Raw genomic sequence first — 26,323 nt, 5'->3', positions numbered from 1 at the left:
CTTCTTTAGCCCTCGGACATGTATTTTGTTTGGCTCATGTAGTATTTTTAAAATGTGAGTTAGTACAGCTCTTTCAAAATCATGTTTTATATCAGTTTGGATTCTTAAGTTCTCCTGAAAAAATTGGAAGTTTTATAACCCTCGGCTCCCTGATATTTCCCTGTACCCAGCACTCCCAGTTTTTCCTTTTTTCCATAGTACTTATCACCTTCTTAGAGTCTGTATTTACCCATCTTTATTTATTATTATATAGATTTCTTATGGTCTGTATCTTCCCCCCACTAGAATATAAGCTCCAAACTCATTAAGCAGGCTGAGGGCAGGAGTCCGCTCCGTCAGTGGAGCCTGAGCACCTCACAGGGAGGGAGGGATGGCTGGAGCTGAGTGATGCTGCCTCCTTTAGACAGGATATGCCAGTTCCAGGCCACTACTGCCTTCCCACACCCCACCCCACCCCAGCTTGCTTCTGTCATTTGTTACCTGCCGACACTATAGTCATTTGAGTTTGTGATCTCTGGTAAGACTCAGTTGTTGTGAATGTACTAGTTTAAACAGAATGATCATGATAGAGATACAGCATCTCCCATTTAAGAGAATATAACCTAAAAGGGGAATTTTATTTTATTTTAGAGACAGAGTCTCACTCTGTCACCCAGGCTGGAGTGCAATGGCTCATTCTTGGCTCACTGCAACCTCCGCCTCCCGGGTTCAAGCAATTCTCTTGCCTTAGCCTCCCAAGTAGCTGAGATTACAGGCGCCTGTCACCATGCCCAGCTAATTTTTATATTTTTAGTTGAGACAGGGTTTCGCCATGTTGGTTGGGCTGGTCTCGAACTCCTGACCTCAGGTGATCCACCCTTCTCGGCTTCCCAAAGTGCTGGGATTACAGGTGTGAGTCAACCGCACCCTGCCTGGAATTTCATTTTAAATAGGAAGTAACCTATTTCTTCTAATGATTTATCTCAGATTAATTGCTTTAATCTGTAATTTCTCAAAGTATTTTTGCTACATGGCTACAACAAAATTCTTAACTAAAATTAGTATTTTACCCAATAATTTAGCACCTTATAAATGCTAGTTACTGGAAATGAAATGCAAAAGTCAAAAGACACTGCCCTTAAGGCACCAGCAATCTATTGGGGAAGATGGACAGGCAGACAGTTACTATAAATGAGAAAGGGGTGCCAGTCACTGCCTTGAGTGAGGAGAGGAGAGAAGCTATAGATGGCTTTACCAAGGAGGCAACACTGAAATCATCTTGCAGGGGAAGAATGCCATGCCTCTGAAGGTGAGAAAAGCATTCCAGGCAGGATAGACAGCATCTATGGCATTGGAGTACGTGGCAGGGTTAGCGGATGGCAATTGGGGGCAACCGTGGCTGGGACACAGGGTGCTTAGGGCATTGCGAAAGTCAGAGTGGGAAAGGAAGCTGAACTGCTTGCTCCCTTCCTACTCGGCTTCTCAGGGCTTGACAGAGGTGAATTGTCAATGGATTTACTTTCTTTCTCTTTAGCAGCCCAAAGGGAGCCTTCAGGCACATGACACATCATCACTGCCCACGGTCATTATGAGAAACAAGCGTAAGTAGCTCAGCCCACCTCTCAATTCCCTTTCTGACTTTCTGGTTCTGAATGTAAAAATGTTGTAATATTCAGTTATTATTCATAGTCAAGATACAAATACCTATTCTGTGGTGAGAGAAGGCTGCTGTTTTATCCTGCAGATTCCTTGACCCATACCTTAACATTATACCATCAAACCCTCTTGGAAGGTTTCTAAAACAGTCTGTGTATTAGCTTAAAGGCAGCACATTTGCCCTGTGTGTTTAAGCAGTTGACCCCTGCACATCTCTATTTCCTCTTTAATAATAGTTGAGAATTAAAAGACTTGTTTTTAGTGCCTTACAATCATACAAATCAAATGAGATCTGGCTTGTTAAACTTTTTTTTTTTTTGAGACGGAGTCTTGCTCTGTTGCCCAGGCTGGAGTTCAATAGCACAATCTCGGCTCATTGCAACCTCCACCTCCCTGGTTCAAGCGATTCTCCTGCCTCAACCTCCCCAGTAGCTGGGATTACAGGCATGCACCACCATGCCCGGCCTAAACTTCTTTCTAAACTGAGAAGTTATAGAAAATAGTTCTTTTTTTTATTATTTCTAAGGATCTCAAGTGTTACTCAGAATTGAGTAAATCACACCCTTCCATTCACATCAAACTGTTTTCAACAGTGCGTACAAGACTCCACTTTGGTTTTACTGATACTTTCCCCTTTTCACTCCCCATTCCCTGTCTCATTCCCACTGTAGTATATTTAATGTATGTCCTTCTAATCTGCCATATTTTTAGACATATGTATACTTTGAAAAAAAATTATTACTTTATGTGAATTTAAATTAGATAATATGACTTATGCTTATATATTCTGCTTATTTTTTTCACTCAATATTGTTTTGAGATATGCATGTTATTGTACGCTATTGTTTCAGACTATGGCATGGTGTTCTTTCATAAGCATATTTCACATTTTAAGTTCCCCTAGAGACAATATTTACATTGCTTCCAGCTACTACCATAAATAATGCAATGATTAATGTCTTCTTAGCTGGCTCCATGGAGCCTCTGTGAGACTTTCGCCAGACAATGTTCTGGAAAATGTAGTTGTTTAGAAGTAGAGATTCTTGGGCCCCACCCTGATCTGTGAATCACAAACTGTGGGATGGGGCCAGCATTCTGTGTTTTTTTGTGGTGCGTGGGAGTGTGTTTAATAGAGACAGGGTCTTGCTTTGTCACCCAGGCTGGAGTGCAGTGGTGTGATCATAGCTCACTCTAACCTCAAACTCCTGGGCTCAAGAAGTCCTCTCACCTCAGACTCCTGTGTTGCTGGCACTCCAGGTGTGCACTGCCATGCCTGGCCGATTTTTTAATTTTTTTGTAGAGACGGGGTCTCACTACATTGCCCAGGCTCATCTCAAACTCCTGGCCTCAAGCAATCCTCATGCCTTGGCCTCCCAAAGTGCTGAGATAACAGGCATGAGCCACTGCACCCAGCCTGGCCTGTGTTTTTAATAGATCCTCCAGGTGATTCTGATGCCCACTGAAGCTTGAAAACCACTGCTTTATGCCTAATTTCTCTGAGCACCTCCAGATAGCTCCTGAATGGTTGTACTAGTCCACACTCCCAGAAGAGTGTGATTCCCTTTAGACATATTTAATCTGGTTATTAACCATCTTCACATGTAGATGACTAGAAGAGGAGCTTCTCCAGGTTGACACCCACTTCAGTCTGTGATCTCACCCATTCCACATACTTTTTATGTCTAGCTTCCTAAAATGCTTTTTTTCTTGTGACATTATCTGTTGTTTCAGAAGTCTGTTTTCTTTCTTATTTTCATGTCTTTCTTAAAAACAAATGCCTATTATGTGCAAGGTTCATGAGTATTACCTTTGACCCCCGCAAGTATTCTTTTTTTTTTTTTTTTTTTCTTTTTCTTGAGACAGAGTCTTGCTCTGTCTCCCAGGCTGGAGTACAGTGGCATGATCTCTGCTCACTGCAACGTCTGCCTTCTGGGTTCAAGTAGTTCTCCTGCCTCAGCCTCCAAAGTAGCTGGGATTACAGGTGCAAGCCACCACACCCAGCTAATTTTTGTATTTTTACTGGAGATGGGGTTTCACCATGTTGGCTAGGCTTGTCTCGAATTTTCGACCTCAAGGGATCCGTCTGCCTTGGCCTCCCAAAGTGCTGGGATTATAGGCATGAGCCACTGTACCTGGCCCTCCCACAAATATTCTTATTCCTGTTGTACTCCACTGAGGCAACACAGTGGTCTAGAGTACAGATTGTGAATTTTAATTGTATGGATTCAAGTCTGACACCACTGCTTAATAGCTGTGTAACTGGACATTACCAAACCTCTCTGTGCCTCATTTTCTTCCTCTGTAAAAGAGGATGATAATAGTATCATAGGGTGGTAGTCGGGTTTAAATCAGATCATACCTAGCAAGTACATTGTAGTAAACATTCCTTAAGTGTTAGCTTTCACTGCTATAATCATCACAAATAAGGAAACAGCAATATTGAGTCACTTACTTGGGTAGAATATGGATTGGTTACAAACAAGGAAAGCTGTTATTTTCTTCCCCGTATGCTGGCTTTTAGATACAAGTTATTATGAGCTCTGCCTAACATCATTCTGCTTTTCCAGCCTTTTCACCGATTCCTTCTACCTGCTTCCTCTTCTACTCTGTGTCTCCCTTTTACATTAATACTACATAATTACTTCTGCCTTCATTTCCACGGTTCTTCTCATCAGAATTGTCCTCTCTTTTTCTTCTGACCCATCCACATCCTTGCCATTCTTCAAGAACTAGTGTTTTCTTCCTCCATCAGATTTTATCTGCTCACTGACCTCCCTTCAGAAACATTCAGGTTATGCTGCAGGCCCTTTAACTCTTAAGCTCATTCTCTTTTCTACCCACTTGCTCTTTTTCTCTTGGGTGGGGGTGGGGGTGGGGGCAGAGGGGTAGGGCCACATCCCATACTCCTTGTGTACTTCCTGCAGCTAGAGTCTGGTCAGGTTGTAGTATGTCAGGTTTCTGCTATTTTATTGTGTCGTCATCTTGTAAATAGAATTTGAATTGGAAATTAATGATTATGTTAATGCTTATTGAATCAAAGACATCCTGAAATACTGTGAAGTCATAACTGCCACGCCAGTCTTATTTCCTTCACCTCTTGACAGTCCTGGGGATGGACAGATAATGCAACCTGTGAATGGGACAGCAAGTCAGTTACCAAGGAAAAATATTCCCAAGTGCCGGCATGACCACTTTAGCAAGTTAGATCTCCAGTTTCCTCTTCAGTCATGTTAATGAGAAATATGCATTATGAGAACAAATTAGAATTGACCCTTGAATAACTCGGACGATAGGCGTGCCAGCCCCGCCCCCATGCAGTCAAAAATCCACATAAAACTTTTTGACTCCCCCAGAACTTACCTACTAATAGCCTACTGTTGACCAGAAGCTTTACCAATAACATAAACAGTCAATTAATGCATTTTGTTTGTTATGTGTATTATATACTGTATTCTTACAATAAATTAAGCCAAAGGAAAAAATGTTATTTTAAAAATCATAAGGAAAAGAAAGTATATTTACTATTTGTTAAGTGGAAGTAGATCATCATAAAGGTCTTCATCCTTGTCGTTTTCACATTGAGTAGACCAAGAAGGAGGAAGAGGAGGAAAAGAGGGGTTGGTCTTGCTGTCTCAGGGGTGGCAGAGGCAGAAGAAATTCCACATATAAGGGGATCTATGTAGTTCAAACCCATGTTGTTCAAGGATCATCTGTAGTTACAGATGTTAAACAAGTGTTAAATTTTCCTCATCTGTAAATTAAAGGAAATCATCAAAATCTGTGCTCTCTAGCAGTGAGCGGAAGAATCATTTGAGCCTGTAAGATACGTAGACTCTTGGGTTCCACCCCTAGAAGACAAGGGGGGCTGAGAATTCCATATCTAACAGGCACTCCAGATGTTTTCATGGTGAACTGTCCAAAAGAACTCTGCTCCCAGTTATCTCTAAGGTTCCTTTTACCCTTAAAATTCTTTTAATCTTGGGGCCAGGCGCAGTGGCTCACGCCTGTAATCCCAGCACTTTGGGAGGCCGAGGCAGGAGGATCACAAGGTCAGGAGTTTGAGACCAGTGTGGCCAACATAGTGAAACCCCGTCTCTACTAAAAATACAAAAAATCAGCCGGGCATGGTGGTGGGTTCCTGTAATCCCAGCTACTCGGGAGACTGAGGCAGGAGAATGGCATGAACCCAGGAGGCGGAGCTTGCAGTGAGCCAAGATCGCGCCACCGCACTCCAGCCTGGGCGACAGAATGAGACTCAGTCTCAAAAAAAAAAAAAAAGAAATTCTTTCAATCTTATTTACAGCTTAAATATTAAAATACATAATACTCCCACAGGATTCTTTATCCCCATTGCCTATCCCACCCCAGAGGTAACCACTCTTCTTAGTTTTTTTTATTTATTTTCCTGGAGTTTGCTTGTTAAAGTAAATACAACTTGGATTATTTTTCCTTCTTTTAATCATGAAAGATAGCCTGTTATATACTTTGTTCTGCACTTTGATTTTCCTCCCCTTAATAGATCTTGGAGATAGATCTATCTGTGTCAGTACTTGGAAAGTGTCCTCATTTTTGTAAGTGGCATTGTATTCTGCTATGTGGTGTACTATAACTTACCAGTCTTCTTGTGATACGTCGTTTTCAGTCTTGCTTTTACCAATGGTGTCGTATTGAGTAACTTTGGATACAACATCATTTCATGAATATGCAGGTGTATCTTGTAAAATAAACATAGCCTAAAAGTGAAATTGCTGGATCGAAGAATATAGGCATTTACAATTTCAATAGTTATCACCAAACTATCCTCCATGGAGTTTTTACACTAACTTACAGTTCCAGGGCAAATCCACCGTAAAGCGCCTTACTTCTGTTTGTTATTTGTCAGATGGGTCAGTACTAGGTGGGACTGGATGGGTGATGCTTCAGTTAGTGTCCTCCTTTTGCAGCCTCACAGCCCAAGGAGCGTCCTCGGTCCGCAGTCCTCCTGGTGGATGAAACCACTGCCACCCCGATATTTGCCAATAGACGATCCCAGCAGAGTGTCTCACTCTCCAAAAGTGTCTCCATACAGAACATTGCTGGGTAAGTGATGGGCGATATTTAAAGATAGCACAGTTGGCATCTAGGTGACAAACGCATAATAATCACATCATTTGACAAAAAGCTTTTTTTTTTTTTTAAGAAATAAATCTATAAAGTCATGGGTTGGTGCAGGCGAGGACGATGGGGATTAGGTTTCTTTTTTTTTTTTTTTTTTTTTTTTTTGAGACAGAGTCTTGCTCTTTCACCCAGGCCGGACTGCAGTGGCGCTATCTAGGCTCACTGCAAGCTCCGCCTCCTGGGTTCACGCCATTCTTCTGCCTCAGCCTCTCGAGTAGCTGAGACTACAGGCGCCTGCCACCACGCCCGGCTAATTTTTTGTATTTTTAGTGGAGACGGGGTTTCACCGTGTTAGCCAGGATGGGGATTATGTTTCTGATGCATGTCATGATGGTCATTCTGTCGCAAGATCTCCTTTAAATACCCTTAGCTGGCTGGTTACTGTAGGCTTTTGTATATCATCAGCCCTACTTTTGAAGAATCTGAGTTCTAAAAAGATGATTTTTTTAGATCAAAATAAGTAGGAATAGGAAAAAGGGTGATTTAATTCAGAATTTTGGGTTGCAACCACTTCCGGGTGTCATGCTCTTCTATTGCTCAGATAAACCTGGTGGTTTTGTTTCTTCTTACCTCTGTTTTACATCTTTGCCTTTTAACACTTAAGTCAGTTTCATGGAGGTGAGTGCTGAGCCAGTTGTTACTATTAGGTTCTCACTCACTCATTTGCACTGAGTTTCTTTTCTGGTCTCCTGGCCAGGCCTTGGCTGTCAAGTGGTTAGCAGGGGGCTGATAATGATGTTGCTGACTATTTTGGGTAAGATGCCTGCTTTCCCATCAGGTGAATAAGCCATTTCAAACGTGTAGGACTCAGAGTATCTCTTTAACCTATCTTGGAGCAAAATTCCTAACTAAAGGATGCAAAAGTATCCTTTTGTTTGTAATTCCTAACCTCTGTGCTGGCTAATGTTTTCTCCTCCTCTAAAAAGTTTCAGGTATTTTTGTTTTGTTTTGTTTTGTTTTGTTTTGTTTCGTCTTTGTATTCTCATTATTTCCAAAAGTGTGCTTTTCAAAAGTTGTAATGTTACTAAAGTTTGTATGCATTGTAACTTTCAAAAGTTGGTCTTTAAAGTGTTCTTGCTTTTGTGTCTACTCACATGTCAATTGGGTGCCTGCTGTGCTAGCTGGTGAGTTGGAATTGAGAAAGTCCAAAGAGAACATAGTTGATTGTAAGTGCTAGATCTGTAGTTATTTAGAGAACAGAAAAAACAGTGTACTGGTTAGGCAATAAGTTTTAAACAGAAAGTTTCTTATATAATGTGTACATGGTTTGATGGAAGAAAGTTCCCCTTGCTTCTTATCACTTTTTTTTAAAAAGGCTCAAAAAGTCCTCACAATTTGAATCTATCTACAGTGATACTAAATGCTCCCGACTTTGTTACCAGGCAATGTGCATGTTGCTGTGGCCCCAACATAAGCAATTTGTCTTCAGTCACTGTAGTACTTCCAGCCAGTTGTCATTCTGGAGTCTTCTGGTACTCATTGAAGAATGCAAGCCATAGGTTATCAGAATGTATTTGACAGTATGTATTTTTCTTTTGTCCCCAGAGTTGGCAATGATGAGAACATGTCAAACACCTGGAAATTCCTGTCTCATTCAACAGACTCACTAAATAAAATCAGCAAGGTCAATGAATCAACAGAATCACTTACTGATGAGGGTAAGAGGAAGTTATGGCCTGTATTTTATGCCTCTGTAGGGATTGTGTGTGTGTCATTACCTAGAATATAAGTCTTAATGGAGTGATAGTGCCTGCCTCTTCTGTATCCTGTGAAGATTCTCTAAATTGTCAGTAAAGTGTCCAGTGCTTTGTAATGACTGGGTAATCAAACTCATCCATCAGCTGTCAAGTGAAGGATGTCATTTATTTCAATGTGGGCATACTCTTTAGTACAAATCTTTTCCTTCCCTTAGACTTTTGTACATGTACAGTTCTAGCTCACAGAGCAATTGTAAGCCTGCTGTCTTAAATATGAAAAGGTACCAGGTCCCTTCCAATTCTTAACTTCGTGTAGATAGAAGTCATGTCTTAATCATGTTTGATTTATGTCATGTTTATTACTCTTAACCAAAGTCTCGAATGTAGAGTCTGTCACTCCTGAACAGGATATTGATTTTTTTCTGCTACTAGAATATGATCTCTGTGAATATCCCCTGTATTCATGCATCTTATGAAATCAACTGTCATCTTGAGGAAAGTCCAACATAGGCTTATTCTGCAGGTCACATACTGATTCTGATATTGATTTTTTGATATATTGAGGAGTAGGTACAGACATGAATGAAGGACAACTACTGGGAGACTTTGAGATTGATTCCAAACAGCTGGAAGCAGAGTCTTGGAGTCGGATAATAGACACCAAGTTTCTAAAACAACAAAAGAAAGATGTGGTCAAACGGCAAGAAGTAATATATGGTGAGATTCTTCATTTTGCTCTGATTATATTTGATTTGCATTGTCCAGCATTTTTAAGCGGTAATTTGTTGGGCTATGGAAAATCAGTTTTTTAGTATGTGGCTTCTTGAAAAGATTTCCTTTAAAAACTTTAAGGTACAGAGACATGGTCCTGTTTGTATCCTATCTCCTTTTTGCCCCACTCTTCTCTTTTCGGTTCTACTGAACGTTGTACTTATATATGAGTGCTTATTTATACAGCAGTCCTAGAAGGAGGTGTCTCCGTTTTGTTCCTTACCTACACTAAAAACTAGACTAAACACAAGTCATTTCTGAGAACTGGGTATATACAGTCAGTTACGACAGGTGCTGAATTCAGTGAAAACCTCTTTGGAAATCATAATTTAAGACTGATGGAATCCAGTGTACCTATTATCAGAAAATAGGACACGTAAAAAATAGAGGAATAAGATGAAAACACTTGACCAGGCGCAGCGGCTCATACCTGTAATGCCAGCACTCTGGGAAGCTGAGGCGGGTGGATCACTCGAGCCCAGAGTTCAAGACCAGCCTGGGAACATAGTGAAACCCCATTTCTATAAAAAATACAAAAATCAGCCAGGCGTGATGGCGCGTACCTGCAGCCCCAGCTACTCAAGAGGCTAAAGCAGAAAGATCGCTTGAGCCCAGGAGGTCGAGGCTGCAGTGAGCCGTGACTTCAGCCTGCACTTCAGCCTGGGTGACAGAGCCAGACCCTGTCTTAAAAAAAAAAAAATGAGAACACTTTTAGGGGAAAGATAACTATTGACCCAATTTTAAGGTTCAAATTGGGCTCTAAACTAGCTTTGGGACTGCAGCAGATGATCTTTGAGGGAGATCCTTATAAAAGAGTGTTCCTGACACTTGATCTTTTTCCTCCTTTTAGAATTGATGCAGACAGAGTTACATCATGTCCGCACTCTCAAGATCATGAGTGATGTGTACAGCCGGGGGATGATGACGGATCTGCTTTTTGAGCAGCAGATGGTAGAAAAGCTGTTCCCCTGTTTGGATGAGCTGATCAGTATCCATAGCCAATTCTTTCAGAGGATTCTGGAGCGGAAGAAGGAGTCTCTGGTAGATAAAAGTGAAAAGAACTTTCTCATCAAGAGGATAGGGGATGTGCTTGTAAATCAGGTGAGAATGGGAAGGATCTCAGGTTCTTATATACACTGGGAAAAAGGGAAGTTATGGGGTTCCATAGCCATGCATTCACATTTTCTTTCTACCATTTATTATCTGTGTAAGCTCAGGGAACTTATTTAATTTCTCTGGAGCTTTGATTTCCTTTTCTGTAAAATGCGGACAGTAGGCTTTCTCTCCTAATGTTATTTTGGAAAGTTAAAGGGAGGGTATATATTAAAGTACCTAACGCATATGATAGATGCTCAGTAAAACTTAGTTTTCCTTCCTCGGAGTCTATGCCATCATCAGAAACAGTATAGTTTAAGAAATCAACTAATATGGCCAGGCACAGTGGCTCATGCCTGTAATCCCAGCACTTTGGGAGACGAGGAGGGCGGATCACTTGAGGTCAGGAGTTCAAGACCAGCCTGGCCAACGTGATGAAACCCCGTCTCTACTAAAAATAAAAAAATTAGCCAGGCGTGGTGGCATATGGGAGGCTGAGGCACAAGAATCCCTTGAACCTGGGAGGCAGAAGTTGCAGTGAGCCGAGATCGTGCTACTGCACTCCAGCTTGGAAGACGGAGTGAGACTCTGTCTCAAAAAAAAAAGGAAAAAAAAGGAAAATTATTTAAATATTTGGGGCTGGGCACAGTGGCTCACACCTGTAATCCCAACACTTCGGGAGGCTGAGGCGGGTGGATTGCTTGAAGCCAGGTGTTCAAGACCAGCCTGGGCAACATAGCAAGAACTGTCTCAACAACAACAACAACAAAAAAAATGAAAAAATGAGCCAGGTGTGGTAGTGCACACTTGTGGTCCCAACCACTCAGGAGCCTGAGGTGGGAGGATCACTTGAGCCTAGGAGTTCAAAGTTGCAGCAAGCCATGGTGATGATTGTGCCACTGTACTCCAACCTGGGCAAGAGAATGAGACCCCAACTCAAAATTTTAAAAAATAGGCCGGGCGCGGTGGCTCACGCCTGTAATCCCAGCACTTTGGGAGGCCGAGGCGGGCAGATCACAAGGTCAGGAGATCGAGACCATCCTGGCTAACATGGTGAAACCCCATCTCTACTAAAAATACAAAAAATTAGCCGGGCATGGTGGCCGGTGCCTGTAGTCCCAGCTACTCGGGAGGCTGAGGCAGGAGAATGGCATGCACCTGGGAGGCGGAGCTTGCAGTGAACCGAGATTGTGCCATTGCACTCCAGCCTGGGCAACAGAGCGAGACCCTGTCTCAAAAAAATATAAGAGTGTGTGTGTGTGTGTGTGTGTGTGTGTGTGTGTGTTGGAAATCTTCAACTTTCCCCTCTGCCTCAAATCAGAAGGATCTCATATATCTAAAAACCAGCTGAAGCAGAGAAAATTGAATAAGTGACTATCTGTAAAATGCTCAATAAAATATGTATTGTTGATACTTTCATCAAGGTGTAGTATGGTTTTAGTCATACTCCAGAAAATTCAGCTAAAAGTTACTTTGATACTTGTAGATGTGATTGTCATAAACAGATTTTAATGTTTCTTTTTAAAATATTCTTCTTGAAAAACACATTGCCAGTAAACCTTTACAGGTAGGGGGTATAACATGTACATCTAACTAGATATTTCCCCAGAGATGCAGATTCCCCAAAGATGCAAATTCCCCAAAGATTTTGGGCAAATATCTGCTGATGTGTAAGCAGAGGCTTAATTGCTGGAACATTTGTCTGAGAATTGTAAATTTTGTCTTTCGTTTGTAGTCTTGAGCTCATACCCCTCACTTCATTAATTTATTAGCACATTCACTCATTCATTTTTCAGATATTTACTGAGCATCTATTAAATGCCAGGTGGAACTACAAAGGGGGATATGGCTTAGGCCTCTGCCTCAGGGAACTCCTATTCTAGGAGTAAAAGTAAGCATGTTATGAAATAAATGCAAATGCAGTGCGGTAAATGTTTGAATACAGATAGCTGCAACAGATAGAGCTCAAAATTAAGACCCACAAATGATGACCTTTCCTCCTGAAACATCCCCTTGGGCATTTTCATTTCCCTCTCTGCCCCTCCTCTCTGGTTTCATCTAACTTTTAGTTTATCTAACTTAGTACTTCATCAGACTTTGACTTGTATTACCATTTGTACTTCCTTGTACTTGTGTACAACCTCTAGTAAGATCTTTGGTGCTAGAATTCACAGTTTAACTCATAGTATCCGTTTGCTCGTTCTGTGTGCCAGTGCTAGGATCAACCTTTGGGGCATTTGCTTTGTCATATGAGCAGATAACTTACCGTTCCTCTGTCTCAGCTCCTCCATTGGTAAATGGTGAAGTGAAAATCTACCCTGATCCTTCTTTCCAGTTTTTTGGTAAGGATCAATTTGTGTTGCCTCTGGAGGTTTGTAGTACATGGAAATCAATGATTAGCATGTATTTTAGGAACTGCATACAGAAATTCATTGATTTACTGCAAAGTGAACATACCTTTAGATGAATCATTGAGATTGCACACATTTGGGAATGATTTAAGGGCCTCGTAGAATTATTAGGACTGCTGGCCCGAAGTCAGTAGTACAAACAGATCCCTAGGTAATGATGGCTGTTTGTGATGTCTGTCTAACTGATCAAGGTCAGATATTTAAGATTGTCTCATGAAAAACTCCTAGTGAATCTCGTTGTTTTATTACTCTGTTTATGACAAATAGAAGTTAGAATACATTTTGCATTTTCTGTGTGCACAGTACATAAAGTTTCTTTAATTTTTAGTTGTTTTTCAAATCTGCATAACAGCTTTATTGAGATTTAATCCACGTGCCATATAGTCTACCCATTTAAAGTTGAACCTCTTGAGTAACTGCCAGACTGCTTTCCAAAGCTGCTGCACCATTTGATTCTTTTGGGAGAATTTATGAGGAAGCACTCTTGACTTTTATAAGTAGACTGGAAACATTTCACAAAATGGTATTATGAGTTTGGCGCCCCATGGCATAACTTCTGTTTTCTTTTCTCTGCAGTTTTCAGGTGAGAATGCAGAACGTTTAAAGAAGACATATGGCAAGTTTTGTGGGCAACATAACCAGTCTGTAAACTACTTCAAAGACCTTTATGCCAAGGATAAGCGTTTTCAAGCCTTTGTAAAGGTATTGATAAAAAACATGAAAATCCCCGTCATTGTTAAGAGCCACGTGTCCCTGTCGGCATTCACTAGAGCCTTTTTCATGTGATTCCTCACAGTCTGTTTACTCCCTTGCAGAAGAAGATGAGCAGTTCACTTGTTAGAAGGCTTGGAATTCCAGAGTGCATATTGCTTGTAACTCAGCGGATTACCAAGTACCCAGTTTTATTCCAAAGAATATTGCAGTGTACCAAAGGTAAGGCTTCTTTCTAACTCAGTCTTTGTATGTCAGTGGACTGTTTCCTCTGTGGCCAGTAGTACTGGAGGCCCCACGGAAGTGCTATTTCATGCTCTAGTATGTCTAAAAGAGACCTTGTGTTTTATCTTGAATTTTCTTGAATGAAAATTTGGACTGTTATGTTACCAGACTTAGGGTAGATGATAGCAAGAAGGAAAGGGACCACATTGATTCCATCCAGAGTTCAGTGACCTGAACACTGTTCTCTTATCACTAGGCTGGGAGATAATTTCCACCAGTTATTCCCAGAACTGCTAGAATTGCTGCTGTTTTTCACTTAATCAGTAATTACTGGTTTCTCTCTCTTGGCTAATTCTGTTCCTAGGTAGTTATATTAAAGATTACAAGGCAGTACATTAAAGATTAAGTAAAACAAAGATATAAATAAAAAAAAAAAAAACTTGGTTGCTCTTCCTGCTACTACTCTCCCTCCTAGAAGTCTTTAATTCCTTTTATTTTAAAGCACAACATATGATTGCATATTATTTATATCATTGAAAACTTCTGACTTTTTTTAGAATCAAACTTATGACAGCAAGAAGGATAGGCAGATGATCTCTGACGTGTTGGCTTCCCTCTGATAGCATAGTCACAAAGGGAAAAGATGATATGGAGTGAGAAGTCAGGATTCCCCTGCTTCTGCCCTTGTCCAAAAAGAGCCATAAAAAAACAGAATTATTCTTTCCTTCCAAGACAATGAAGTGGAGCAGGAAGATCTAGCACAGTCCTTGAGCCTGGTGAAGGATGTGATTGGAGCTGTAGACAGCGAAGTGGCAAGTTATGAAAAGAAAGTGCGTCTCAATGAGATTTATACGAAGACAGATAGCAAGTCAATCATGAGGATGAAGAGTGGTCAGATGTTTGCCAAGGAAGATTTGAAACGGAAGAAGCTTGTACGTGATGGGAGTGTGTTTCTGAAGAATGCAGCAGGAAGGTTGAAAGGTAAGGCTTGGCTCTTTTGTCTAAGTGTGTGCCCAGGTAAAACAGGCAAGATCCAAGTGCTTTTGTTGGAAATTCACTACCAGATTTTTTTCCCAGACAGCCCATCTCCAAACACCACCCAGGAGCAACAGGCATTTAGTTCTTCATAATCTTATATCAAAAATGGTTTGTGATGGCCTACAAAATCATACAAAATAGAGTAAGATGACAAAGAAGTGATGCAGTCAGGGAAAATGGAAAATAAGATTTTAAAAACACAAAGCAAAGCATAAGATTGGTGCACATATGCAAGCTGTCAAGGAAGGTGTATTCCCCTACAAGAGATGGACAGCCAGGTTGGAATTGGGGTCTATGGCAAAACTCACAAAGAGGGAGACACAATCAGTGAGTTTCACAGAATCTGTGAGTTCAAAACACATCACTTGTTCACAAGAGATGTTAGAGGAATTTGCAGCTCCAGACACCTAATAGAAAGTTAAGTTTAACCCACGTCAATTAGATTTATTATTATATTTTATGCTATTCATGTATCTTTAAAGCAAAATAAATCATAAAGGATGCCCATTTTCCATTTGGTTTTAATTTTTACATTTCAGATGGTCAGCCGTATCAAGTTAATGAAGCTATGAGGCTTGTTTTTTAATTCATGTGTACGTTTGATTTTTTTTGTTTGTTTTCATCAAACCTATATACTCCATGGGCCTATATGTTACACCAATAGCCTTGAATTATACCCACCCCTTCGCCCTGCCTCAGTGAGCTGAGGACATTGAAGCAGGGTAGGCCAGTGCTGTCAGCCTCACTGGCATAGAAAGAAGGTGGAGGAAATGGGTGCTGCTTTCGTTTCTGAGGTGTAAGTGATGATGTAGATAACTGCTATAGGAAATACCCATGCTTAGAACAAATAGTAAAGAAGTTCCAGTCAATCAGCTGGCTTCAACAATGAATAAAGCAGAACACCCTGCTTAGAAGTTGAAATCAAAATGAAGAGCCTTGGAAAGAGGTACCTGCTCTACACTGTGGCGAGTGCTGGAATGGAGGAGAAAGCAAGAGGAACAGCAATAGAGCCAAGTCTTGAAGGATGATGGCACATAAGGAGAAAGTGTTCCCCACACTAAGGAAGAGAAAGGGGAAGCACAGAGTTGAAAGGATGTGGCACGTCCAGGGAAGAGTGGACACCCGGGACTCTCACACAGCAGAGTGAATGACGGGAGTGACGGGAAACCAGCCCAAAGAAATGGGAGAGGCCAGGTTGTAATGAGGTGCATTCTCCAGACTGAGGAGTTAACAGTTGATACTATTGATGAGGGAGAGGAGGCAAAGAATGGGTTCAAAAAGGAGAACAGCAAGCAGGAAAGAGATACATGAGGTGGTTTTTCAGTGTAACGACTAGGGGCAGTTTAGAGTGCAGCTGGAGTGAAGAGAGACTGGTGACAGATAAGAGACTGTGCGTGCAGTGCTTTGGGGAAGAGCTCATCTGGGCCTGCATTGTAGCAGAAGGCATAAAAAAGAAGGGCAGAAAAGATTCAGAGAAAGAAATCTCCTTTCCCACTACCAACTGGCTGTGTATTTCATGGTTCTGTGATAAACTCGAACTAAGGCTCCTTCCCTCCAGTCCTAATATTCTGTGATGTTCTGAGAGCCCTAGCTCTCTTTGAGGCTTTTAAGCAGGCTGGCAGTTCAGAAATACCTGCCCTTTCTTGTAAAGGCCTGAATTTCCTAGAGCTGCTGCTGCCTGGAGCCAGCGCTTTATTCTTTCCTTGACATAGCAATTTATTTATTCACAAAATAAAAACTAGTAGATCCCAGCTGTTGGAATAAAGCTGTGCTCAAGCCAGTGGCAGAACGATAGGTTTTCTGGCCTGGAATGCCTCCTGTAGAGATAGGAGTTGGTATTTAGTCATTTTCACCCCCAAGTGAATTCATGCCAAGAACAGCCAGTACTATGTCGGGTACTCTTTGAAAGGGGTGGGATTGTTTTTCTCTGAGCCACTGACACTGATCATATAAACTTCAAGATTCAATGAAGTTAAAATTTGTGTCTCGCTTTTTTGGGGGGAGGAGGAGGGTGCAGGCGCCTGAATTATTTAAAAGTAAACTTTAAAAAAGAAAAACTTTTTTATAACTGATGGCAGTACACAGAAAATTGCAGTAGTTTAGCCTAAAAAAACTATACCTCCCTAGGAATCAGATGTCCTTGCTTCTGTTTTCTTCATAGCTTTGCAGTGAATTCCACAGAAAGGGGATTCCAGTTGCGGCAGAGGTAGAAGAAAAGGTGGAGCGTGGACTGCATCAGTCAGTTCCATCCTTTCCCAGGGAATTGTGGACTTCACTTTCCACAGTGAAGATGTTACATAGGGGCCAGCCTGCTAGCTCGAGATAGACTCAACTCCAGAGACATCAAACTATCCTCAGGAGACTAGTGGAAAATGTTACTACCTACTTCTAGAGGATTAGTCAGAGCAAGAGTTTAAGTTGACTATTGTGGAGCTGAGGAAAGAGCCCTATATTCACATGTACCTGTAAGACTGGAAGGCGCCTGTGTGGCCACTCTTTGTTCTTTTGAGGGTGTGGAAGACGTCTTTTCATTAGACTTAGATATTTCTATACTTCATCTTTGGGCAGCATTCCTGTCTCCTGCCCCACACCTTTCCCATTACTGTAATCAGAAGTCGAAAAATATTGCAACTTGAGTATTTTTTGGAGTATCCTGCTATATGTTGCTTTTTAACATCTGTGCAAGTCCAGCTTTTCAGCTTTGTTCTTAAAATCTTGTCTTATGGGATATATCTTTCTAGGACTGAGTACTTAAACTTTTCCAAAACAAGGCTTTGGTGATAAATCCCATTTTAAAATGCTGCTAAAAATCTGGTGACCAGATCTGAATCCTGGAGAACTGTAAAACTGTTGCTTTGGAGGAGTGCGATCTCAGATCATAGTTTGCCCTTATAGGGGTGTATGTATTGCTGAAACACCCTTCAATAAAAACCCTTCTGACTGTGAGTAACTATTAGGTAGTCATTGTTCTATGTTCCCTTCTCCCATTTCCATTTTCCAGAGGTTCAAGCAGTTCTTCTCACTGACATTTTAGTTTTCCTTCAAGAAAAAGACCAGAAGTACATCTTTGCATCATTGGTAAGCTGAATTATTTTTGTAATAGTATTATAAGCAGCTAGTTTAGTTTTGGAATGTAAGCACTATATTATTGCTCTCCCCCGCCCTGTCAAAATTAAATGGCTCAGGACAAATTCCTCTGAGTAATTTCCCACATGCCCTCACAATTTTCTGGCATCCCCCCTTCCCAAAAAATTATTATTCTGTTTCATCACAGTCTTCTTTTAGTGTCTTTGGACATCTGACTATTTGATCTATGAAGAAACCTGTCACTGGAGTATTTCTCACATTTGAGCCCATAAATGGTGCTCATGTATAATATTGCTGACTGGATTCTTCGGGGAACCTGGAAAGATTCATCTTGTAGGAAACATGACTGGAACCTTTGGAGCCATAAATTACTATTTCCCTTTTGAAAATCTTTGTTTGTTAAAATCTGAATGAAATAAGGAAATACTTCTCTTTATCCTAAAGCAGCCGTTGTTTTTCAAACTGTGTGCTTTTTTAACAGCATCTTGTCTTACCTTAGATTGAAGCTGTCCCTAAGAGTTAGAATATTGTATATGTATCTTTTATTTGCCCTCTTCCCTTTTTCCAGGACCAGAAGTCAACAGTGATCTCTTTAAAGAAGCTGATTGTGAGAGAAGTGGCACATGAGGAGAAAGGTTTATTCCTGATCAGCATGGGGATGAAAGATCCAGAGATGGTAGAAGTCCATGCCAGCTCCAAAGAGGAACGAAACAGCTGGATTCAGATCATTCAGGACACAATTAACACCCTGTAAGTTAACCACCAGGCTCCACCCTTCCCAGCCCTCCTGATGTCTCTCTCTGATTTCATAATAGGCTGGACTGTGACCAGAGTAATTGACATCTAAGGAACTTTTTGTTCTGTCTTGTTTGGGTTGTATTAGGAACAGAGATGAAGATGAAGGAATTCCTAGTGAGAATGAGGAAGAAAAGAAAATGTTGGACACCAAAGCCCGAGAATTAAAAGGTGAGGCATTAGGAGTGGTCTGAGCCCCTTGTCTGGAATGACTGCAGTTGCAGAAGACTGCTGGTGGATTTTAGAGGTACGGGTTTGCCCTCAGTTCTAAAGCTACCCCAGCAGGCACTTGAAAGCAGCGAAATGAACAGCTGTTAACAAAAGAGAAACCAAGTCCAGGCTGACATGAGTCCTGGTAAAGAATGGCTATAAGGATGTGTCCAATACTGGGTCAAGAGAATATTGATTCTCTTGACTCAGGATCAGTGTTCTCAAACCTCATGACATTCTCTGTACTTTGTCACAGGCGAATTTGCCAAAATTTGTAGTCACATCTAAGATTAAAACAAGGAGAGAAAGGAATTTGGGGAAAAGAATTCTCCAGTTAATCTGATTTAATCCTCCCCCAGTCCCTAGCGTTATCACTTATCCACGTGTTTACAAATGAGTTGTGAGGTGAAGTTTTGGGAGAAAGGTATGTGTCGCTCTATGTTTGACCCTTGTTTATTGAGTGCTGACTGTTTTGTGTAGTCTTGTCAGTGTCCCAGGGTTACGTGTGTAGTTAGTGGCTAAGCCAGAATGCTATTCCCTGTCTTAGCAAAGCCTGGTGCTCTTTACTCTTTGCCAGTGGCTTATCGAATGTTTCAAAGTAAAGACTATGCTTTGGATAGAAATAAGGCTTAGAGTTAAATAAATGTAAGCACCTAAGGAGTTTGGTTAGGCCTTAAAGCCATACAAATGATAGCATTCTGTCTCACTGAGGGGGAAATTAAAACTATGGACAGATTTAGACCAGAGCCAGAGTTATAGCAAATTTATTGGCCCATGATTTGGATGACAAGGATAAAAATCTTCCTTCTTTAAATTTTGTCAAGTACCTGGCTAGGCATACTGCTAGGTACAACAGATGCAAAGATTCCTTAAGAAGAGCCCTTGCCCTTGAGAAGCTCACACCCTAGCAGGGGAGACATACATCAATGATGGGCCACACAGTGATTTATTAGACCACAGGCACAATTAACATGTGTGGGATCTGCTCATCCTGCCTCTAGTAAGTCTCACAGAGAAGCTGGTGCATGAGCTACATCTGAAAAAAATTATCTCAGCACACAAGAGTAGTTGTGTGCAAAGGTGAAAAAGGACTTGACATGTCTGCCAAGGAATGACAGGTTCGGTGTGTCTGGAGAATCAGGGCTAAGGGATGGGAGCTTAAGCTGGAAAAGCACCAGGTATTAAAAGGCAACAAGGGACTCATGTAATTTAAAAAAAAAAAAAAAAAAAAAAGATTTTTTTTTAACATGTTGAAGCTAGTTAGGAGAGTTGCTTGAGGGAATGGGAAGCCACTGGAAGTAGAAAGACCATTTGGAATACTGTTAGGATAGGTTAAGTGAGAATGAGCTGGAGAGGGAACAGATGTGAGTAAGAAATAAGGTCATTAAAATCTGGTCAGTTGGCCAGGCTCGGTGGCTCACGCCTGTAATCCCAGCACTTTGGGAGGCCGCGGTGGACAGATCACAAGGTCAGGAGTTCGAGACCAGCCTGACCAACATGGTGAAACCCCATCTGTACTAAAAATACAAAAATTAGCCGGGCATGGTGGCACATGCCTGTAATCCCAGCTACTTGGGAGGCTGAGGCAGGAGAATCGCTTGAATCCGGGAGGCGGAGGGAGGTGGAGGTTTCAGTGAGCTGAGGTAGTGCCACTGCACTTCAGCCTGGGTGGCTGAACGAGACTCTGTCTCAAAAAAAAAAAAAAAAGTCTGGTCAGTTGGTGGTGGGACAGAGTGAGGAGACAGAATCTCTCACAGGTTTCCAAATCAGGTGACCTGGAAGATGAAGAGTTGTTGACTGAGAAAGAGATTCCACACTAAAGGGAGGAGGTAGTGGGCTGGAGAAAGATTAGTTTCTCAACATGCTGAGAACAAGGCGTCTCACTAGAGGTGGCCACTTGGGCCTCATGGTCTGCTGCTAAGAAAGGGGAGGATTTTTGATGGATTATCAGCATACAGAAAGAAGGTAATTGAAGCCATGGGGATGAATGAGATCCTCAAGAGGAAAGTGGGTAAGGTAAAGAAGACAGCTCAGGCCAGGTGCAGTGGCTCACACCTGTAATAGGGGGCAGATCACCTGAGGTCAGGTTCGAGACCAGCCTGGCCAACATGGTGAAACCTGTCTCTATAAAATACAAAATTAGCCAGGGTGGTGGCAGTCTGGGCAATAAGAGTGAAAATCTGTCTCAAAAAAAAAAAAAAAGACAGCTCAGGATGGAGCTGAGACAGGAGCCCAATAAGAGATTCCATTGCAGATGGCAGATCTGTAAAGTGTCCGGATAAAGAATGGTAGGAAGAGAATCAGTGTCCTAAAAGTTAAAGAAGGAAACATGTTTTAAAGAAAGAAGTAATCATCAATGCTGGAAAAAACAACCTAAAAGACCTCATTGGATTCAGTCATGAAGTTGAGCTGGGAAAGCAGTTGCAGAGTGGACAGAAGCTAGAGAGTAGTGGGCTGAGAAGTAAACAGGGGACAAGGGAGTGGAAGCAAAGTGCAGACTTGTTATGTCACAATTTCCATGGTTCGCCAAAAAGATGCAGAATGGTTTTCCAGATAGAAATCACAGAACAGAAACAATATTGCTGTCATGATGAAAAAGAAAGGGCAGTGGGTGGGGAGGGTGTCCTGTCTTGTCCCTTTCCATAAATTACCACAAGGTGGTGCTCGCGTCTTAGTCATCTCATAATACTAAACACCAATCAAATCACAGATCATTTTCTCCTTCCTGCAGAACAACTTCAACAGAAGGACCAACAAATCCTACTCTTGTTGGAAGAGAAGGAGATGATTTTCCGGGACATGGCTGAGTGCAGCACCCCTCTCCCAGAGGATTGCTCCCCAACACATAGCCCTAGAGTTCTCTTCCGCTCCAACACAGAAGAGGCTCTCAAAGGAGGACCTTTAATGAAAAGTGCAATAAATGAGGGTAATTAACATTCAGCATTGCCCCCTCTTCATCTACTCCCACAGTGGTTTACACACTAGTATTACCTGCCAGTTTTTACTTTTTTTACTTTAAAGCACAAATGCAGAAAATTATCCAAAACAAATATTTCACTATAGTAAATTATCAGGTGAATATCCTTTTAACCACTACTCACATCAAGAAATTAAATGTGGCCAGACACCCTGAAGCCCCTTCCTCCACATGCCCTGTCCCTATTACACCTCCTTCCCTCCAAAAGGAGCAGTTATTCTGACTTTTTTTAAATTAGTCACTTATACTTCTTTTTTTTTTTTTTGGCAGGATCTTGCTGCTCTGTTTCCCAGGCTGGAGTGCAGTGGTGTGATCTTGGCTCACTGCAACCTCCCCGTCCTGGGTTGAAGTGATTCTCTCGCCTCAGCCTCCCAAGTAGCTGGGACTACAGGTGTGCACCACCACACCTAGCTAATTTTTGTATTTTTCATAGAGACAGGGTTTCACTATGTTGGCCAAGCTGGTCTCAAACTCCTGACCTCAAGCAATCCACCCACCTTGGCCTCTCAAAGTGCTGATATTATAGGCATGAGCCACTGCGCCCAGCCATTAGTCACTTATATCTTTATGGCTTAAGTGCCTACTCCTAGACGTTATAGTTTAGCTTGCTTATGTTTTTTGATGTGCATCTTTAAATTCTTAATTTATAGTTCCCCCCACCATCGTTTTTCCATATAATTTATCTTTGAACAATCTGAGCTTTTTGACTTAGAGAGTTTCCCACAGTTTGGATTTTATTCATACAGTTCTGTCCTCTGTTTCCTTCATATTTGCAGCTGGATTCAGGTTTAATTAATTACTCAAACTTGATCTCTTTGGTAAATTTTGCCCTTATAGTGTTGTGTTCTTTCATTGAGGGGGCATATATACCTAGTTGTCTCTTTTTTTGTGACATATAAGAAAAGATAAAAGGATAAATGCTTGATTATTTTTCCCCTCCATTTATTTACCAGTTTTTAAGACCATGAACATCTTCTGAAAGTGACCCATAGTTTTTATTATGGACTCATGAATTGAAACATGTTTGATGGGGCTGGGTGCAGTGGCTCATTTCTATAATCCCAGCGCTTTGGGAGGCTGAGACGGGTGGATCACCTGAGGTCAGGAGTTCAAGACCAGCCTGGCCCATGTGGTGAAACCCCATCCCTACTAAAAATACAAAAATTAGCCGGGTGTGGTGATGTGTGCCTGTAGTCCCAGCTCCTCAGGAGGCTGAGGCAGGAGAATCACTTGAACCCAGGAAGCAGAGGTTGCAGTGAGCTGAGATTGCACCATCGCACTCCAGACTGGGCAACAGAGCGAGACTCTGTCTCAAAAAAAAGAAAAGAAACATGTTTGATGGGTTTCAAGTCATTGCAATTCCTAACCTTATTAAAAGCTCAAAATGTTCCTTTTTTGAACACCTTTTTCTTTGGTTTCTAGTTCTGTGGACATGACCATAGTAGTCTTTGAGAGCTACTGGTATAGTAAGTTGTTCCAGGCTCATCTTAATTGTTTTCTGCCCCAGACCTGGTATCAGCCATTTCTCCAAGAGTTCTGGTTTCTTTTAGTGGGAAATTATATCTTCAGACCACAGTCTGGGTACTGGGGGTGGTCATTGCTGCTAGGTTGTTGATCGTTACTAGGTTGGGCCTTTTCAGTGGACAGAGCTTGGGGAAAAACATATATATAACATTATATATATGTTTTACATTATATATATGTAATCTAAATACCTATTGAACATATAATGTGTATATATATATATATAAATGTATGTATACACACACACTTGAATTCACATTAATATTCCTAATCAAACTGTGGACTACAATGTTTTTTTAACTAAACCTATTTAGTATTACATCTGTATTTCCTTTCTTTCACATTGTAAATCCTTGTTCTTAAGGATACATCATAGAATTAGAATGTTATATGTTTACTTTCTGGCTTTATCCAACCTATTGCTCATAACTAATACTGTTAGTAATACTAATTAGTATTACTAATAGTATTACTAACACTATTTTGATACTAATATGTTCTAATAGTAATGCTGTTACCACTACATATGACTTTTACTTGCTGTCCCCATTCTCCCGGTTTTGAAAAAATAGTTGTGCTCTGTCTACACTGTCAGTTTATAACTGTTACATGCCGTATGCTCTCCTTGTAAGCCTTGACTATAGTCTTACCCAGTGAACCATAGTTCACCCAGTGAACATAATTTATGCTTACCAGAAGTTCTTAGGTCAGTCACCCTCTAGTCATGTAGATATGTGAAGCTGATTCTCTAGCATGTGCCTCAGGAAAGGTTCATGAGAGTAATAGTCCCTGAGCTCTTGCATGCTGGTAATAATTTATGCCCTTTATACTTTAAAGTCTATTTTGCTGAATATAAAATTTTTGGCTTGTTCATATTTTCTTCCCCAAGGTATTAATTACTCTCAAGTATGTTGTTTCATTTTTTTTCTGGCATAAAGCATTGCCATCAGAGACTGATAATAATTTGATTTTCCCCATGTAAGTAACATGCTCTTTACCTAGATGCTCAAAGGATTTTTTTCTAAGTACAAGTAGTTTTACAAGAATATTCCTTGGTATTTGTTACCCTAGGTTGATGCTGTCAGATTCACAGTGTTCTGTTTTCATATGTGGTTTCAAATTTTTCAGATTTCAGGAAGTTATTTTTTAATTATAATTTGTACTATTTTCCCTGTTCCTTTTGCTTTGGTCGTCTTCAAGATCTCCATTTATCCTTATGTTGGACCTTCTTTGTCTATCTTCAGTATTTGTCACTTTCTTTTAATACTTTTGATCTCTTCATCTTTTTAATGTTTAAATGATCTTCCTTTCACCTTTTTTATTAAGCCATTTTCTGCTGGGTTAATTTGCTCTTCTATTCTAGTTTAGTTTTCATTTCTATAATGATTGTTTTTCTTTTGTTTGTAGTTTTGCCGTTTCATTTCTGTGTTTTCTAATTCTGACCTAAGTTAGTTCTTTCATGTGTTTTGTCATATTCTTTTCTTTTCTATTTTATTTTATTTTATTATTTTATTTTATTTTATTCTACTTTATTCTATTTTATTCTATTTTATTTTTTCTTTCTGAGACGGAGTTTTGCTCCTGTTGCCTAGGCTGGAGTGCAATGGTGTGATCTTGGCTCAGCCTCAGCCTCCTGAGTAGCTGGGATTACGGACATGCACCACCATGCCTGGCTAATTTTTTGTATTTTTAGTAGAGATGGGGTTTTTCCATGTTGGGCTTGAACTCCTGACCTCAGGTGATCCACCCGCCTCGGCCTCCCAAAGTGCTGGGATTACAGGCATGAGCCACTGCACCCGGCTGTCTTTTGTCATTTTCTTAATGTGTTTTGCTCACTTATTTTATGGATGTGTCTTTCTGATGTGCTTTTATTATCTGTAGAGAAGTCAGACCCTGTGTTCTCCCCACCATCACTCCCTCTTCTCAACTTTATATGGGATTTGACTTCAGTATTTTCTATTGCTCATTTTTATGTGAAATTAGTGTCTTCAGTTTACAGGTTCAGATAGCTTTTCTCACACCATAGGACTCGTCTATCATTTTTGTGTAGTTTTTCTTTTTTAATATGGCTTGTCTTATCAGATTTCCTGCTATTGGTTCCCTCCCTTATTCCACCTGGCCCTTCTTTTTCTTTATCTCTTTTTCTCCCGTTTAACTTTTATTCCATTTTCTCCACTTTCTTCTTTTTGTGAGCCATACCCTAGAAAAGAACCCTAGTGGGCCAGAGTTGAGATGCAAATTCTTAGACTACTCTAGCCCCTCGAACTCACTCCATATTGGCAAAGCCAGAAATCCTGACTGTTTTACTTGCTGTTCTCAAATCACTCCATCTTACTTTCCAGGGAATATCTTCTGGCTGCTTTGGATATGATTCAAGAAGCCATGTCACTTCTAGTAAATTACTCTGCCTTCCCTGTACACTTTTAAATTTCTTAGGCCTCTTGTATATAAAGTGGAAGTTCTTATCTCTAAATTTCTAGTAGAATCCAACTAAAACACATACCCTGAGCTGAGACCCTTCTCTAAGCAAAGGAACTCATCCAGTCAGTCTTTGGAACTTTCCAATCGTGCTCTTTGTACATATCATATATACTATGAACTTGTTTTCTCCTCATTGAAAGATGTCAGCTTTGCATGTTTCCTTTATTCCAGTGGAGATCCTTCAGGGTTTGGTGAGTGGAAATCTGGGAGGCACACTTGGGCCGACTGTCAGCAGCCCCACTGAGCAAGAAGGTGTGGTCGGTCCTGTTTCCCTGCCCCGGAGAGCGGAGACTTTTGGAGGATTTGACAGCCATCAGATGAATGCTTCAAAAGGTAAATGATGGGAAGTCATGAGCTTTTATAGGCAATCCTTGACCATCCAACACAACTCAAAATGACTTGTACTTTAGTAGCTACATCTCCGCTCCCATTCAATCAGTAAATTTCTTAGTGAGATCTCAAGAGCTTGTCAGTCAGACTCATATTCATTTTGAGTAACAAAAAAGGTT

The 26,323-nt window shown here is 40.9% G+C and overlaps 1 protein-coding gene across 8 annotated transcripts in view; it reads left to right on the top strand.

Annotated features, from left to right (window-relative positions):
- AKAP13 (A-kinase anchoring protein 13) overlaps positions 1-26,323 on the top strand; it is a 347,162-nt gene that overhangs the window by 311,168 nt on the left and 9,671 nt on the right. For 5 of the 8 annotated variants that reach the window (XM_032175851.2, XM_032175850.2, XM_058427184.1 and 2 more), the window contains 13 exons: positions 1,514-1,580; positions 6,579-6,714; positions 8,338-8,450; positions 9,054-9,206; positions 10,111-10,361; positions 13,343-13,468; positions 13,582-13,699; positions 14,435-14,683; positions 17,742-17,818; positions 18,396-18,577; positions 18,711-18,793; positions 21,564-21,758; positions 25,986-26,147. In XM_032175851.2, coding sequence (XP_032031742.1) covers positions 1,514-1,580; positions 6,579-6,714; positions 8,338-8,450; positions 9,054-9,206; positions 10,111-10,361; positions 13,343-13,468; positions 13,582-13,699; positions 14,435-14,683; positions 17,742-17,818; positions 18,396-18,577; positions 18,711-18,793; positions 21,564-21,758; positions 25,986-26,147 — 1,912 coding nt within the window. The remainder of the gene's footprint in view (positions 1-1,513; positions 1,581-6,578; positions 6,715-8,337; positions 8,451-9,053; positions 9,207-10,110; positions 10,362-13,342; positions 13,469-13,581; positions 13,700-14,434; positions 14,684-17,741; positions 17,819-18,395; positions 18,578-18,710; positions 18,794-21,563; positions 21,759-25,985; positions 26,148-26,323) is intronic. The other 3 variants (XM_032175859.2, XM_032175854.2, XM_032175852.2) reach the window with 2 other exon arrangements.

This window comes from Hylobates moloch, unplaced genomic scaffold (assembly GCF_009828535.3).
Source record: "Hylobates moloch isolate HMO894 unplaced genomic scaffold, HMol_V3 SCAFFOLD_14, whole genome shotgun sequence".
In the NCBI taxonomy this organism is placed as follows: Eukaryota; Metazoa; Chordata; class Mammalia; order Primates; family Hylobatidae; genus Hylobates; species Hylobates moloch.
This window is presented reverse-complemented; position numbering and strand designations above follow the sequence as displayed.